This window comes from Perca fluviatilis, chromosome 16 (assembly GCF_010015445.1).
Source record: "Perca fluviatilis chromosome 16, GENO_Pfluv_1.0, whole genome shotgun sequence".
Taxonomy (NCBI): Eukaryota; Metazoa; Chordata; class Actinopteri; order Perciformes; family Percidae; genus Perca; species Perca fluviatilis.
Window position 1 is genome coordinate 22,248,711 of NC_053127.1, and position 17,831 is coordinate 22,266,541.

The 17,831-nt window shown below is 39.6% G+C and overlaps 2 protein-coding genes across 3 annotated transcripts in view; one reads left to right on the forward strand and one right to left on the reverse strand.

Moving 5' to 3' along the window:
• zbtb20 (zinc finger and BTB domain containing 20) overlaps window positions 1-1,668 on the reverse strand; it is a 32,319-nt gene extending 30,651 nt beyond the window's left edge. For both annotated transcript variants that reach the window (XM_039777821.1, XM_039777820.1), the window contains exon 1: window positions 1,441-1,668. The gene's annotated coding sequence lies outside the window, so the exon portion shown is untranslated. The remainder of the gene's footprint in view (window positions 1-1,440) is intronic.
• Window positions 1,669-16,299: 14,631 nt separating this feature from the next.
• The window catches only part of LOC120544364 (disks large homolog 4), a 68,316-nt gene continuing 66,784 nt past the window's right edge, over window positions 16,300-17,831 (forward strand). Inside the window, exon 1 of the mRNA XM_039778042.1 lies at window positions 16,300-16,400. Within this exon, the coding sequence (XP_039633976.1) occupies window positions 16,371-16,400 (30 nt within the window). The 5' untranslated portion in view covers window positions 16,300-16,370. The remainder of the gene's footprint in view (window positions 16,401-17,831) is intronic.

Consider the following 17,831-nt stretch of genomic DNA (forward strand, 5'->3'; position numbering starts at 1 on the left):
CAGACGCGCACGGATAGAATGATGCCCAAAAGAACAGGACTGACTCTGATTGACTGACAATGTTGCTCCGGCTCAACTCCCCATGGCCCTTTCTGTGAATTTTGGGCAGTCGTTGCTCCATTTATTTTTTATTGCGCCAACCCAACATATAACCTATATATTATATATAGCCTTTTTAACTTTATTCAAGAGGCGAAGTGTCTCGATACTGCTATCTAATAAGCAAGAGCAAAGGAATCACGAGTTGCCCATTAATATTTTGCAACAAAATGTCTCAAAAGGCACGCAGGAAGCGTCTCTTGCAACTTTAATTACACCAGAGCATGGCCCCATATCTAGGCCACCCTTTGCCAAAACATCCTCACGTCGCAAACATTTCACAAACTGTAGGCTATAAGAATAAAAGCGGTTTGCGACAATTCAAGAGATCATTCATTTTGGAGAAACATGAGACCAAAAATCCAGACCATAGTCCCACTGGATCTAGTTGTGATTTATCTCAGAAACTGAACCTGCAGTATTGTTTTACCTTCAGACACAATATTAGCCAGCATTCCCTCCGCATATCTTAATGTAACCTCATCTCATAAATGCCACGCCGTATCGATATTAATTCATAAAAAATGTAGGCTAGACATCTGTCTGAGTATAAGCGCTGTATGAGTCGCTGCTATAATGATGTAGCCTATTTTAGACATCGAAACCTTTCCGGCAAGTTCAACAAACTGAAATGTATTTTAGAAATAGATTTCAAGTGAGAGTATGGTACAGTGGTTCATTGAAATAAAGAAATGCATTTCCTCCGATTGAAATAGCCTGACTGACCTAAAAGCCAAATGCGCACGTCGGCTGCTACAGTTGTTCCGGGCTCACAGTTTGTAAAATGTGAACAAGCAGTCTGCGAGCAACGCTGAGGCTTTCGCTGATTGAGAGAAACAGACCTGTGAACACAGTTTGCCCAGAGTGTTGTTCTCAAGTGTCCCCTGCCCGACTCACGGGCAAATCCGAAAGTAAAGGGCTAAAGGTTATGGGGCATGTTGAGAATAATGACAGATGAGGAAACTTGCGTCATGCCAGGGCAGCGCGTTTTTGTAGTCGAATATAAATGGACAACAAAACCCCAAGCAGCCAAAACTGAGCCCCGTAACATGAGGCACTCGTTTCATTTCATTACGTACGCTGCCGTCACATTTATTGAATGCCTGAGATCCTCTAAAGAATGAAGTTTCCGATATGTAGAGCTTAAATATTTGGTTGGTAAAGCCAGCCACAACTACATGGAAGTCCGTGGTAGGCTATTTCATGCACATCACCCTAAAGTCAACGAGCATGTTTTTATATCTCTTGTCTAAGAAATTCCTCTAATTTCTCCCCTGTAATAATAGCGTTATACATATTGTAAAGACCCATCCCTTTTCCTACTTTTTAAAAATGTCTTACCTGCACTTCGAAGCTCGTTCAAAAAGTGGCGACAGCGTTTCCACGACTCCCCCTGTTTTCCCCCGACGAAGCGCGTATAGTTTTTTTTTTAATTATGTTCCTTTACTTTGTTTCATTTCTCACTTCCATCTTCTTTTCATCTCATCAATAAACACACGCTGCAGCCTACCTTCATAGAGCAGCTCAGTTCAAGTGTGCCCTCCCATTTTTTAACTATACATCGAGTACTTTGAGGGGTGGTGGGGGAGGAAGAGGAGGGGTGGGGGGGGCAGGCAGGCAGGCACGCCTTTTCACTTAAAGCTGCCATTGGTAGAACTGTGCACTGTCTTGGGTTGGATCAGAAACCCGTCAACATTATTGTGCCCCAATCGCAGGGAGCACAGTGGGACGGTGAAGCCGGCTCCATTATGGCTCTCTGCAAGTGGTGGGAGTTATAGTAATAGTAGTTGTAGTAGTAGTGTTCCTCCTACTCGAGGTGTTTAAGTGTTCTCCTCCTGCCCGAGCAGCAACACAGCGTTTTCATAAATGAAAGTCATGGTGCGTAACAAAACCGGTGAAGAATGAGGTTTAAAACAGGTTCGCAATGATGTTGCACCCCAGCGAGAGAGTCCACTTTACCCATAAACCACACTATTTGTATTTCATTTATGTCTTTGTTTTATTGTGTGGGCTCCAACACTTGCAGTTCAAAATATCAGCGTTCACAATTGTGAATGAGTTCAAATCTATACCCAGTCTGGATCAAAAGGACAAGGGAATTGTCAGTTATGTGTCCATCATGCGTCTGAACTTTGCATTGGTCGCCGCCTCTGCCAGTACAGTGAGCCAGCTGCGCCGCGGCCTCTCATTGGACAGCTGCGCCGTCAATCGTTTCCGCCACCAACAAGCTAGATTGTCTTCTGTGTCTTCTACTTTCTACGCATTTCTATTTTCTCATTTATTTATTTTTTAACGTCCCTAGCTGACCTCGAGTTTGCGAGCAGGAAAAAAATTCGTGTCGGTTCAGCCGGCCAATCAGATTTACTAGAGCGATTGCTTTTTTTCTGTTATTGTTGTTGTTGATTTTTTTTTTGTCATTATCCAACGCCTTGAGATATTCTGGTTGGCATAGAATAAAGCAGTAATGGGTCATGTGGGATCCCCCCGCACCCACCGCCTTAATGCCCCCTCCCTGTCTAGACAGTGACAGGTGTGCGTGTGTGCGCAAACGCTTGTCTGTAGTTCAGATCAGAATAATGAACCACGCTGAGGGTAATGTCTAATAGATACTTTCAATATATTATTCATGTGTGTGATTCTAGTATAGCCTACAGGGTGGAGGCTGTTCAGTGTTAGCAGCTCTGCATCTTGAAAGACAAGCATTTACTGACAAAGAGGTCAGCTAAGGTTAGGCTCGACCATTCTGATAAAGCGTCTGAACTGCTGCGCGTAATAAGGCCTGTGAAAAGCTCTCTTTCAGTTCAGAAAAAAACTGCACTCTTGAACTTTGCTTTCATAGCCCTCCAGCTGTACACCGGAGACAGAGGTTTCACTTGAGACAATCGCCATCTCTCAAGCTGGGTAGGCTCCATACGGATATTGTTGTGTGAGCACCGTGGTGAGCACCCAGGGCACTCAATTGACTGTGCGCGCCATCTGCAGGACTGGGAAGTGGATTAATACCGCGGGTTCAGCGGAGGACACCCTTCCGTCACTGCTTTGACCTACATTAACCAGGAACACTGTAGGAACACTACCACCGGCCTTAATGCGCTGCTTTGCAATCCGACAATGAGGCACTTTTCAAAAATGCTTTTAATGATAATTTACAGTCAGTAATGTTTTTTTAGGATCATAAACTGAACGTGTCGAAACGGCAGATCCGTGTGGTGCACGCGTTCCCGGAACAGTGTTGTAGATATTCCGCTTGATTAACATGGCTCAACCGGCAGCACGTGCAGAGAGGATTCAACGCAGAGAACATTTTGTTTTAGTGGCGGCATAAGTGCTTTGCATGTTTGGCTGGACTTGGTCTTTATGGCAGCGTATCGTTGCCACCATGACAAAAAATGTAATCTAAAATATGCCATTAATATTTATGTTTATTTACATGGAAGAAATACAAAAACAGGATATTCTCTAAATAGTAATAGTTATTTTGCAAGGCTTGTTACTATATGTGCTTTATTTAAAAAAAAAAATAGTGCAATAAAAATAAACAACATACAGATGATATTACAATTATACACCCTTTTTCCTCAAATGTACTATATTAATAAATACAATAATAATGTGGAAAAAATGCAACAACAACACAAAAAATAGGTTATAAAAATAAAATATACTTGATATGATTGATATTAATTCATCTACACTTTTAAGCTTCTCAGGTATATCGTAGAGCCTCTATGACAAGATTAAAAAATAAAATAAAAAATAATTGGGGGGGAAAAAAAATCACCTTTGGTTGGCAAGGCTTTCCCTGAGGATTAGGAACGGCATGGAACTGTGAGACAATTTCTGATTTTCAAAATAATAAAACAGAGTTCAAATAAAAAAATATATATAGACAGTGTATTTGCAGTGTTTACAAAAAACAATAAGCTAAGGACGTACTCAAGTGTAGGATCAGAACCTATACTGGCTAGAAACACCGGCAAAGGCCCAACGGATAATCAATTTCCTCCCTATAAACCTAGATAGCAGTCATCCCATTTGAAATCCCTAAATGCTTTTCCTCATCAACAGTTCAGTCAAGAAAACCAAATTATATGATGCTTTAAATGTTGCCAGATCTGTAAAGTTATAATTTCTGAAAAATCCATTTGCAGCTTTTACTGTGTCTTTTGGTTTGAGTAAAATTCCAAACCTTGATACAGGAACCTAAACAAGCATGTTGACTGTCAAATTTGACCACTGTTACACCTGACACAGACTGAGCTTCTATTGGTCTTTATTCATTCAGTTATTTATTAGTTATTATTCATTTCCCCACTGGTAGAATTTCTTTCAATCTATTTGTTGTGATTGTGATGAAAACCGAATTCTTTCCACAGCTAAAATTTTCTCTGTGGTAAAATAGGAACAGACTGTAATTTCACATTGGCAGGTCAGGTCATGTCTCACTCAGCTTTAAATGTAACCAACACAGTGCAGCAATATGACTTCTCATTATAGACGTTTATTTATTTATATGTTCATCCTTTCATTCATTCATTCATTCATTTTGCTTCTATGCTGTCTCCAGCCTTTTCAGATACAATGTGTGGCTTAGATTTTCTCTCATTCACAAATGGTCTGTGGTGGTCCGGAGGTGTTGGTATTTCATAGTAGTATGTAGTTAGATGATGATGATGTCGGTGTCAACATTAGTTCCTTCTAAAAAAATCTATTAACACTCACAAAAGAAGGTTTTTTTTCTCAGATGGAAGTTTGTAAGCTAGTTAGGGTTAAAAACTAGACAATTTATTACTCTCAATTTGAAATTAAATCATTATAGCTTCTGTATTAGCTAAAATATTAGTGTACAAGTCCACTCAGGTCTTGTCCTTGTGTATGTTGTACTTTTTTAATATTTCAATAAGTGAATGGCCCATGGGCTATTCATTTTACAGACAGTCTAGACAACTCATTATTGGATGGCAACTGACAACGTGCAAACTGGATTAGCGGCGAGTGGAATTAGTTTGCATTCAATTTGCAGTGCAATTAAAATGTTATTTCTGTCCAAAATGTACCTTTCTAAGCTGCTTTGTTTTAAACCTATCTAGTAGAAACCTGTTAATATGTGTGAAGGAACAGGGCTTTTCTCCGGATTGCTCCATTTATTCCTTCTTATTGTTACATAAATAATTTAATGTCCTCAAGGTGTTGCACACTGAACAGTTTGCAAGCTTTTAAGAGTTGCTCTCCAGAAAACAGTTTAGGTCCAGGTTAAGCTTCTGTTAGCTAGAGATATTAGCAGGCATTAACAGAAGTGTTGTAGAATAATAGCACACAATTAAAATGACCCCAAATGTGTGTATGCAGTCCACTAGGTCACTGAGGTGAAGATCTAAGAATACATGTGTGGCAGTGTGGTATGGGTGCTGATCCTCTTCAGCGTCATGCATACTTTACCTAAACAGGCCTCCTGCTGGTTAAACCGGTCAGTCTTCATGCCACACTCCACTACCACTTTCCCACAATGTTTCCACGGAACATCATTGTTCTGTGTTATCTGGAGGACAAATTAACATAGATTTGTTTTCCTTTTAACTGTACAAAGCTACTTAAAAAAAAAAAAAAACAGAGTCACAACCCATGTGTGAATTCCAGTGTACCATCCACGCATGAATCAGCTGAGACACACCTTGATACTCAGTGCTTACTCAAAATGATTCACAAGGGCAAACCGTTGTGTGTACATTATATTGTTTATTGTTCCTTGTTATTGTGGCTATCCACTACAGGGTGTCTTCATTCACAATATGTAATTGCATACATGGTGTACAGGAGCGTAAGTTAAATTTGACACGTTGAGGTGGTGTGGGAGCCAGCCAGCAACAGTGCCATCTTTCTACTTTCTGTCGATCCACATTTCACATATTTTCATCTATAAAGAAACAACAGCAAACACATCTTTGTCCTGTCCCTTGTAACGTTTTATGTTTGTGAGAGATAAAATGAACGGCCATTAAAATTAAAACTGCTAACATTTTGCAACATTTTGTAATGCACAGTAAGTTTGCAATGCAGAGAGCTACTTGCCTCTTATCTTCAAAACTGGCTGCAGGCAGATAGTTGACAAGTACAGACAACATTGCTTTGTAAGACTCGTCTTTTTTTTGGTTATTTGGTCTTTGGTCTTAATTTGTCAATTATTGGGCCTAAAATAACTTTTTTGTGGGTGTGCAGTATGTCAGTGACAACATTAGTATTACATGTTTCATTGAAACTCACAAGAAATGATCACAGATGTGACAGAAAATAGGTCTCTTCACATACTGATGAATGTGTTTTTGTTCCTTTTGGGTTGGGACTCCTCTCTGTTTCTACCAAGCTGTTATTCGACTCCGCAGGAAACTGTAAAACTGTACTTATTTTATCCAGGTTACATGTGTGAGGTGAGGCAACTACTGTAGCTCTTCCGCTTTACAGAATAGCACCAACTGTTCTGTGACTCATGCACCATCTGAGGTTAAGGATTTAAGAAAAAGAAAAAAACAAAGAGCAAGAAGAATCTGTAATATCAGGTGCTCATGTGTATCTTATCTTATCTCTTTTGTCGGGTTTAACTCATCGCTAGTTTGATTTACCTTCACACTGGAGTGCTGCTTGTACTTTAACCTGACAGAACAAGTAAAGTGAGGAATCATTTGTGTACTAACAACACACACACACACACACACACACACACACACACCCACACCAGGAAGGTGCTGTATGATAAGATTGGCATGTTTGGATAGAAATTACTAGTAAGCGATAACTAATACAGCACAGGGTTTCAGTGAACAAAATATCATAGTTTTCCAAAACAAGCAATCTTACTCATAAAACAACTTATATATACATATGTCTGTGGTTACACTTAAAGCAAATATTATCAACATATTTCAAATTGTGTGTTATTTACATATATTTGATTCATATGTACTCAATACTGTAAATGGATTGCAGTGACCTCTTGAGAGTGAACCTACGATAGTCTCAAACAACGACAACGAGAGTTCAACCAAACCGCTGTCTTGTTCTTGTCCCTTTTAGAAAGACAATCGAGGTAACATAAATGAGTTATCGCAATGCTGTCTTTTCGGGGAACACGGGCCAAGTGGTATAAATGATTAATAGGCTTCTTCACTATCCTTTCAGCTCACAAGGGCCCCTGTCTATGTCAACCTTGCTGGGATATAAGAATAATGTTCCACCAGTCTCCAAAAATTCTTCCTTAACAGACTTTGTTCATCTGACCACAAGCACCCAGATACTGCATCAGAATAGTGATAAGATGGTGAATAATTCAACCTTCCTATTATGCTGAAAATGACTTCTGTCCGCTGATTAGAATTCAGCTTTTATCCAAAAGTCTATGTAAAATACATTTTGTTGTCTTAAACTGGAGGCCCTTTCCCTTTACTCTTATTTACATGAAACTAAATTACCTCATGTTGGTGCTTTAAAAGAGGTTAATCATTGTGTTTATTTTGAATTATTTCATACATGTTAACATTATCTCATGTAAATTTTAATGTTAACCAGTTGTTCCTGTGAATTGAAAAAAGCCTGAAGTGCAAAAGTCACAAATGGATACAGTGCATGCACAGGATTTCACCCTTTCCATCAATATGTAAAACATGTCAGTAAGTGTAACGCCATGGTCAGGGGGGCTGACTATGCCCCCTAAGAGCTTTCATGGATGACCTGATGATGATAAGTGTCCCAGTGCAGGGCTGCACTTGGCTCCTCCAAAGGCCTTGGGAAGCTCATCAGCTGGACATGGCTGTTTTCAAGTGAGTAAATTCCAGGTGTTGGCCGGAAAAAGTGTCTGAGCCATTTCGCCTCTCCCTAGGAGGCATGGACATTCATCCTTCAATGACTGTTCTGTCAGAAACTCGGCCAAGACCTTGAATGACCGTACAGGTGACTGGTTGGCAATCGAAGCCGTGGCAGGTGGCAGGTGGCAGTGGGCATGAGAAGGAATGTCAGAGCAATTCAAAGTCTGGACTTTGACATCTTCCCATTTGCTGTCAATGGCTGGTGGCTTTGAGAGGAAGACTGCTTTCTATCCCTGCACATGGCCAGTCCGACCCCAAAACAATTTCCCCAGTGTGGGATTAATAAAGTCTATCTTATCTTATCTTATCTTAATTGTTTTAAATGGGCAGAAGTAGAAGGTTAAAATCCCTGTTAGTATCTTGAAATTACTCCATGGCCTCATTCATTGAGTACAATGGAGATGCCTCCTGGATGATGGAGTGTCTTTTAACTTGGTATTGATACATAAACTAGCCTCAGTGTCACTTATAGGCTCCAGTGTTGAAGGTATAATATAATTTATTTCCTTCAAGGCAGTAAATGTATTGTTTAACTTAGTTGTCCAACTTGTAACAGTTCACGCCCTGATTACTGTCAGTTATTTTAAGAGTTGAATACCTGACATGGCATCTATAGACTGTGGCTCGTAACACTGTGATGCCATGCAGGCGTTGAACAAGCGAGCCAACAGATGCTCTGCAGTTCAAAAAGACAATACTGACTAAACTAAACAGGTCTTCTCGGCAGTATGTGTTCAGTTTCACTCTCCTTTCTTTCTTACAGAATATCTTTCAATTGTTTTCAACTTGTTTTGAGTTCCAGACACTGCAGCCACAAGCCTTGCTTTAATAGGCACAACCCTGTTCACTGCTGGCAGCACCCATCTGGCATACATCAGCAGGAAATGGTGTACACACCCCAAAACATCCCAAACATTGCTAAAAAGACAACTCCAAGTAAAGGTTTATTTATTCAGGGAAGGGGGAATCTGTTCTTACTGTATGGTTAAATTGACCTTTTTCACAGCAGACATTTTTACTTGTCATAGTCGGGAAAGTACAGGTGTTACTAATAACATTACCAATGAATCTGTTCTATTCAAGTGTTCCGGTAAGACATGACAGTGTGACAGTGATCCTGCGTGCACAATACAAGGACCCTGAAACTGAAGCAGCTAAATGGCATTCAGCCATCATTTATTATTTACACCTCTGGTTTTCCTTCTGCAACATGTCAAATTTACCTTGATGTGACGCCACAATCCCACTTACAGTAATGTCTGTCCATACATGTAGTGTTGTCTTGTCAACTTGTGCAATAGTTAAAGTTTGACATTAAAAATAATGTGACATGAATTCATTAGTTTTACCATAAAATGCAGGCCGATTTCTTGTAGTACAGACTTTTACCAGGAGATGGCGTTCAACTCCATATAATAAGACAACAGAATTTCTTTTCAAATCAACCACAGCACAATGATACATAGTGTCGCTTTGCCAGTATCAAGGTTGAAAAGTTTAACAATGAAGAATGTGTTTTATAACTACAAACATCATATTAGTGCATAATAAACTAAGTAACAAACTTTACTTGAAGAAAGCAGTTCAGAAGGATGTAAACACTAATGTATTCATTTCACTCCAAAATGCAGCATAAGACTGAACACTTTAATCAATTAGATTTATCTGTTTGAATATTAGAATAGTTGTTTCTTAGATGGTGAAACATATTTTTGGATAGAAATAGAAGAAAAAAAGTGTGTATGATACATGAATGCAATGTAGTGAAACAATGGGAATGATTATTGTTAAGTTTTACAATTTAGCATTTTCTAATGTATTAAATACACACTAACCTAAAGCAAGTGTTAAGATTTACAACTCCCAAGTGGGGAGAGTAACATTTTATCTTTGGCTGAGAAAATGAGAAAGGCACACTGCCACGTGGCATGCGGTTGGCTAAGTGAACATTGTTAGCCCACTGTTTGCAGCCTTGAAGGAGGAGCAGCTGCCTTCCAGTCAAAACTCAGGGAGTTAAAGGCCTTCTCTTCCTTACCCATTTAAGACCAGCTTCTATCTATCTGAATCATAAATGCCACATGTATTTCATCACTCATCTATCCCACCTACAGTTGCAAAATTTCAGGAATATTCAAGATGGAAACTTTCCGTGGGTATTTATGGGAATTTATGTTGAATTCATGGGAAATAACAGGAAAAAATGGAAATATAGGGGTTGTCTGCTAAGGCTGTATTGACCATGTCCTATGCAGATATAAACAAAACTTTTACCATATCATAAGCACACATTATCAATGAATTTGCCAAATAAAACCACTAATTTGTCAAATACATAATGTGAAATGTGCCACGTGGTGAGTTACCTAGCAAAGAACGTACAATAACTAATGGGGAAAGGTATTTTGAATTGAAATTTCAGCCTTAACCTTCGGGCTTAAAGTGAACAAATAATTAACAAAAGAATGTGGAAAAAAATAAAAATGGAAAAATGAATGAAAACTCCTTAATTAGCATCCCAACTAGCACAAGGTGCTTATAAGTTATAAACTGTGTAATTTGTTTTAGGCTACTCTCTGCTGGTTAACTGAAATATCATGAAAATACATAATATATATTCACTACATAATATACATTCACTCTAGTAATATAATCAAAACTTAGATGAACGCATACTGTCCTTTGGCTCAGACAGTGCAGTAGTGTTGGCTGTAGTGAGGGCTGCACATGTGATGGGAGAATGCACTGTGCATGCAGAGGGTTTTAATTTTACTGAATTCACTGAATGCAGTGCATGGTTAAGATTCAATTAAATGGGCATACTTTTAACCAAAACATGCCATAAGACGTAGTATTGCTTTTTGATGTGTATTTCCCCTAAATAAATTCACTATTAAAAGGTACGATTTCTAATCCCACCTATGTGGGAGTAATTAAAGCTTTCCAGCACCCTGCCTTTCCACTCCAAATTACATTTGCACAAGGTTAGATAATCCCATTCAGATTTCTATTCCAAAATGTATTTTTCAGGGGGAAAAAACATCTCAACTCCTACCACCAGTTCTGTTACTCAGATTTACATGCCAGGAGGATGAATGTGAGCTATATCATTACATGCTGCAGTGGACAAGCGAATACATTAGCAGACTTGGAATTCCCCAGCTGCTTATTAATTAGCCAACTGTGGGTTGGTGGGAATAATCAGCATGGATAGGTTAGTGCAAGGCAGCAAGCTATAGGCTAGTGTTAGTCAGGGAGGTACCTTGTTCACTGTGTCTGGTGTTAGGTTTATCAGTGTGCCAAATGCCATTTCACCAGGCAGTCAGCATGCACTGACAAGTGGAAGTGAGGTGCCAAATCATACAGTCAGTGAGGCAGTTCAAGTGTGCTGTCTGTTTACTGAGTGGTCTACAGTATCTGGCTGCAAATGGTGAATGTATAATTGTTTTTGTCTTTTTTCTGTTTGTATTTGATGGATTTGACACCTAGATGTAATCAGCAAAGAACTTGATACTTAAAATGATCCTCGGAGTGATGTTCAGCATGTATTAGTCATGGTACTGGCATTTGTGTAACACCCACGACACTTTTACAGTGTTCTACTCTGTCGCAGCCTGGTTTACTTTCACCGTCCACTGATGTACAGTGTACAGGGAGGGTATGAGTTGCATTTTCTCTCTGTGTGGGGTACCAAAGCACAGTCTTCAGACATCAGAACAGCATTTTGGACAGCCAGACAACTTCTCAGTTTATCCATAGGCATTATGGAATATTTTCAATTGTATAACATGTTTTCAGATTTAAAGCAGTGGACCCACAGCTGAGGAAATGCAACATTGAGAAGATGAGGCTCAGGCTGCCACTCATGCCAACCTGGCAGCATAAGCAGTGCTAGGCTAGCCATAATGATGAAGACTTATTCTTTAGTCAGAGTCTAACCAATTCAACAAGATGACAATGAAGTCACGATCCCTGCTCAACACGTGAATGGATAATTGGGTTCACACACACGTCACCATCTCTTTGTGAGACGTACATGTGTCCTGAACAATTTTAAGCAATGTTAATAGCTCTCTTTTTCTTTACCTAAAAGCAGTGGCAGTGTGAGACAGGTTCTATGAGCTGAGAGCAATACTTTCTCTGTCAGTGTGAGTAGCAAAGAGGCAGTTATACAGTGCCCTCTATAATGCCCGTATAGTATGCCCGTCACTAGTGGGGACACACTACATTCAACATTTTCTCCCAAAATTAGTAAACAGTTTTGATTATTTCACATAATAACAGCATAACATTTCTAAACTCTTGATAAATTCTTACTCCAAAATGGTTTGAAACCACATTTTCAGGGATTTTAACCAAAGCTCCAAAGCTGGGGTGTGATTCATCCTCCACACATTATTTTGCCTTTTCAAAATGTCAAAAACAGCAGAAAGAAACGAGGGTACTTTATGTTTTAAAAGACCTGTAAGTAAAGGGTATGGGTAGCATAATCAGATAAAAATACACAGCATATGCTTCCCGTGAGTGCATGATTATATACCTAGGCTGCCATTCTTACATCCTGTTGAAGTTTAGCAGGTGTACAGCTCCACTGCAATGAAAATCTACCAAAGCCCAAAGCCTGCATACAGCATGCAAACGCAATCTGGTGAGATATTTACCTTAATGTCGCTGAGAAACGAATGATACATACGACAGCTAAATCAGTGAACTGCCCTGGGACACACAAATACTTCCTGGGGGGCTCACACATTGCACTCAATGACGTCTATGCTGCAAAACTGAGAGAAGGCAGGGCCGGCTAGCAGCCGCCAAAATCTCCCTCACAATGATTCCCCTAAACAACACCAACAAAGTGACACTTCTCCGAGCGAGCGTGCAGACACCTGTGTGTGTCTCCTGGAACTTGACAACTCCGAAACTGTCTCTGTTTTTATGGCAGTTGAATATTTTTGGACCAGGGAAAGGGAGATTCTGCTAGGTAGATGCCAACAAGACCAGTATTAGTTTTATTATATGAATAAAAAAACAATGAATTGTACATGTCTGCATAACTTAACTGAAACTTACATTTTGAATAACATCTTTGAGTATTCTTGATTAAAATATTTGATTTTTGGAGTCAACGCTTCTTTCAGTATGTATTATTTCATGACTAATTGAAAAGTTATCAAAGCAAATGCCATAAAAATATAAAGTAATTTGAATGAGGCAGTTCTGATGAAAATTGGCCCCTGGTAAAGATAAATCTGGCCACTTTCAGTCAGCGGCCCCGTGATCTGAATGTTCTGCTTGGGTTTAGCCTGTTTAGATGACCAGCATTTGTCCTTGGCCTACTTTTTGGTCAGAGGCATACCATAGAGCCAAAAGACTATAGTGTTTAAGCACAGCAGCACAGGAGGATGGAGGCAACATATTTATGGGTGAGTGCTCTTCAGATCTTAGCAAGAATGATCATAATGGAGATTTGTGAATGTACATCAATGGAAATGCTCTCAGTGTTCAAGCTTGTACACGGGGAGAGTTTTTTTCTCTTTGCTACTTCTAGCATGATATATTTTTAACAGCATGTGTAAGTGTGTGCCTGTGTGTGGGTGTTGTAGGGGCGATGTAACGTTTGTGTTTTTTAGATACTTTTATCCTGTAACTAATTTTTCTGACAGTGAAAGCTCATAGTGTGCACCAGAAGAATCATAACTTTGAGAACGTGAGAATACTCAAGCTTTGGCAAAGTAAAATGTGAGCGCAGAGCTCCTTGCTCACATGGGAGCAGAATTATATAATCTTGTATACAGGTCAGCCATATTAGGATACTCTTCTGAGAGAAAACGTGCTACGTACAGTATATGGCCTATGAATCGATCCCTTAAATGCATAAAAACTCATATTCACCACTTATACACTGACATGTATACATAAACAGCTGTCACATGTGCAGACACACACACATATACACACACACACACACACACACACACACACACACACACACACACATGTACATTAATTACTAATGCATTCACATAAATATGATTTGCTCCCAGTTTACCACTAAAATATTTACACAGGCATAAAAATGTTCAAACCTTCATACAGTATATCATGGACACTTTTGCTCACAAGCATTTTTACATTTTGCTTTGTTTGTGTAAGTGAGGGATATTTCAGTTAATACGTCACAATAAGTCAGCTATGAAGGCTGAGGGGACATCAAGTGTTGCTGTAAAATTGAACAACTAAATGAAAAAAGAAACCTTACATCATCACAGAAGTACAACAGAGCACAGGAGCCTGTGACTATACACAATAATACTGCAGAGTGAAGCACAGATTACAGTGGAGGATAGGTTCACAATTTTTCATATTAACCCGCAATACTATTTAGAGTATATATTTTTTACCAAACAAGAACAGTGGATTTTGTCCTCTATCACTGCCATTGAAAGCATTGCCAGGAACCACCAGGATTAGTAAGCACTCCAGACAAAAGTGCAATTTCTAAAACAGTTTCTATAGTTTTATAGCTTACTTCTTAAATGTTGTCTTTTCATTGCCACTGAATACTATGTGAATAAAAAAAAAGTGGCACATCATGTTTAACATGACTGTCAGTTGTTTATTATATTGCTTATCTATTTGAAAGTACAAAATATTTACATTTTAAACACTAACTTCCTGAGAGATAAATATCATCTGATCCTAATTCCCTGCTATCACATTATTTTCGCTCTCTATTCATAATTGAAAACAGACAAAAGTTGTCTCTTAAAAGATCAGTCTTCTGAGAAAAAAAACCTTGGTTGAAGTCCATTAGTCTTGAAATGTATAATAAATAGAGTTGTCAGAAGGTATAAAGGGCTAGTTGGAGTTATTAAATGTTATATGATGACAGTGAAATATTGCTTAAACTACCTCCGCTGGATATTTCATTAAACTGCTGTCACACTAGCTTCTACCAAGTTAAGTTTGTAGTTAACCAGTTCAATGTAAGTTAAAAGATTCCAGAGAAACAAAAAAAACTAATCTGAGTGTAGATTTACAGGTATGTATTTGAGTGCAAGTGGAGTAATAAGGGAAGCCCACCCAGCATTTAATGACAGAGCTTGACACTTGACTGTGAGTGTATTTATAACCGCGGCCATCTGTAGGATGTGGCCATCTGTGGATGTAAGTGCCTGTTTGTTGTATTGCACTGTACATTTCGATCAAAGCCTGTACTCTTCACCCCGGGGAATAAATGTGTGTTCATCATTTAGAATTGCTTTATTGCTGCACCATTGCTCTGGCATTGTGGGGAGCTGGGAAGTGGGGATGAGGTGGGGTGAGGGGTAGATTTGTACAATTATAGAACTGATGATGCAAAGACACTGAAGCACACATTCCCCCCCTTACACAATCCTGAGTGGTACGGTCCACAGTCTTAAAGGTAGAGTGTTGAGATTAGTGCAAACATTTTTACACCATTTTATATAAAATAAAATGTAACTATAAATAAACACAAGAGTTAACAGGATGATAAAGCGTACTAGAGACCACATAATAATTAATTCTATTTTTTTTCTGGGAGATATGTAGTAGTTCAAATAATTACTTAATAATTAAATATGACTGTCCTTCATGGTCATGCCCTATATTACTCATTGCATCAAACACACACCTAAACACAAATGTACACATTCAGACGTTGATGCACAGGTGTGTAAATCCAATGCAGACTTCCTCACTCAGTCCTCGACACTCCAACGGTGACCATATGACAACAAGCCTCCATATTGCCATGGCAACAACTGCACCATTGCTAAGACAACAGCTGCAGAGTGCTACAACAAGCAGAATTTTTTTTCAATCTCATTATATCTTCCAGTTAATGCTTTTTTTGTGTGTGATTTGGTCTTCTTTAAGTCACTCTCGCAGTGCTTCGTGTTTTCTTTTTCTTTCTCTCCTTCCTGTCCCTTCCTCTCTTCCTCTCCATCCACTCCTTCCTTCTTCTCTTCTCCTTCCTTTCTTTCTCTTGCTTTCCATCTTCATCCATCCTTTCATCTTTCTTTTCTCTTTTCTTTCAGTTTCTCTAACCGCCTAGAAAAAAAAAGCAGATATACTCTCACCTTCCCTTTTCTCCTCTCATACTAAATTCTGAGACCACCCTCTCTTCTCTCTCTTTCTTTGCTCACTCTCTCTATTTCCCTCTGGCCCTCCCCCTCCCTTTTCATGTTTCCCCCTCCCTCCATCCTCTCTTTCCCTCGCTGGTTCAGTTAGTCAAAGAACAGATTCACGGAAGGATAGAAAAGGGGGGAAAGGCAGGACGAGAGTGAGAGCGCAGGAGTGGGGCAGGCTGGGGAGAGGGGTGTGGGGTCTCAGCCCTCTGTCGTGGGGGGTTGGGGGGGTTGAGATACACCCCAATATTTTGTTCTTAGTACCATGGACTGCCTCTGCATTGTGACTACAAAGGTAAGCCTATCTGTTGTTCCTTACATTAGCTCAATGTATGTGTGTGAGAAAGAGTGAGAGATCCACAACTGCATGTGATTTCATCTTTCTGTCATCTCTTAATTATAAAAGTATTCTTCTTCTGTTAGACATAAAAAAAAGATTCTTTTTTGAGATTTGTATATGTAAGAAAAACGTCAGCTGGCTACCTGAGTGTTGTATGGACAGAATACTCTTTGATATTTCCCTCTTTGGATGGCCCTCTCTCCCACTCTCTCTGCATCTCCTATTCTGTGTCATGCTTTTTGAGTGTACAAACAGGCTGACCTGCGTGGATGTAGTAAAAGCGGGAGAGAACCGGCGCTTGGGTTGCTTGTGCGGGGCTTTCTGTCATGCTGGAGCTGCAGAATATGTTAGGGAGAGACCATGGGAGGGCATCCTGCATGCTAATCTGCTCAGATTTTCAGCTGCTTTATCTCAATCTCAACCGTAGGCACAAGTTAGAGCTACCCGCTGTGCATATGCACACATCTGCTTCACACAAACAGGATATGAGCGATATATTATATCATACACATGTGCTCAGCGTCAGGACGCCGCTCCATGGAGGCATTCCTGTTCATGAAATTGGCTAACAAAATTAAAACTGAAAGAGCTTTAATGTAGTCTGACTCAACACACACTCTGGGGTCAGACCCTGTGTGTTCAGATGGCTGCAATCTGCTTTAGACCTTCCCTGGTGGACATACAGGTTCAAAAACAGGTGAACATAAACTGTAGCAGCTGCACCTGAATGCAGTTTCTGGCAGGAAGTGATGACAAAAAGTGGGAAACAGAAATACACACACAGCAACTCTTACTGCTGTGTGAAGGGAGGGGTAGGGGGGGTCATTTTAACTTGGACTAAGTGCGTGTAGAGCAGAAGTGAGTGCAGCTGGCCCTTTCAGATGTATTACATGAATGTGTGCTTAACTGTGGCACATTGCATTCATTTGCTTATCAACCTCTCAGTTTCCCTGGCAACAGATACTATTGGTCAGTCAAACATAGATAGGTAGGTGCAGTTAGATGAGACTTTGAATGTTACACTGTGTAGGCTTACATTTAAGAACACTAACTACATATCTGTTGATTTGATATAAAAAATAACAGCAAAAACTTGATTTTACATCTTCCTCTAACGAGCCAACTTCCAAGCTGATAAGCGCCTGTTGGTGCTAAAAACCTATTTTTGTTCCCTAACACGATGCAGTGTGACAAATGCTTTGTGAGAAAAGAAAGAAACTGAAAATGTCGAGGTATCTCTCCGTAAGCCTGGAACATCAGTCCCTCATGCATCTTATTCGCCTTGAGTGTGACTCACCTGAGTTATCTAGGAGGGAAAAAAACACTGTAAGTGAAAGACCACAGTTGGTAACAGTGGATATTTAACCAAACTGGTTCCAGAATCCT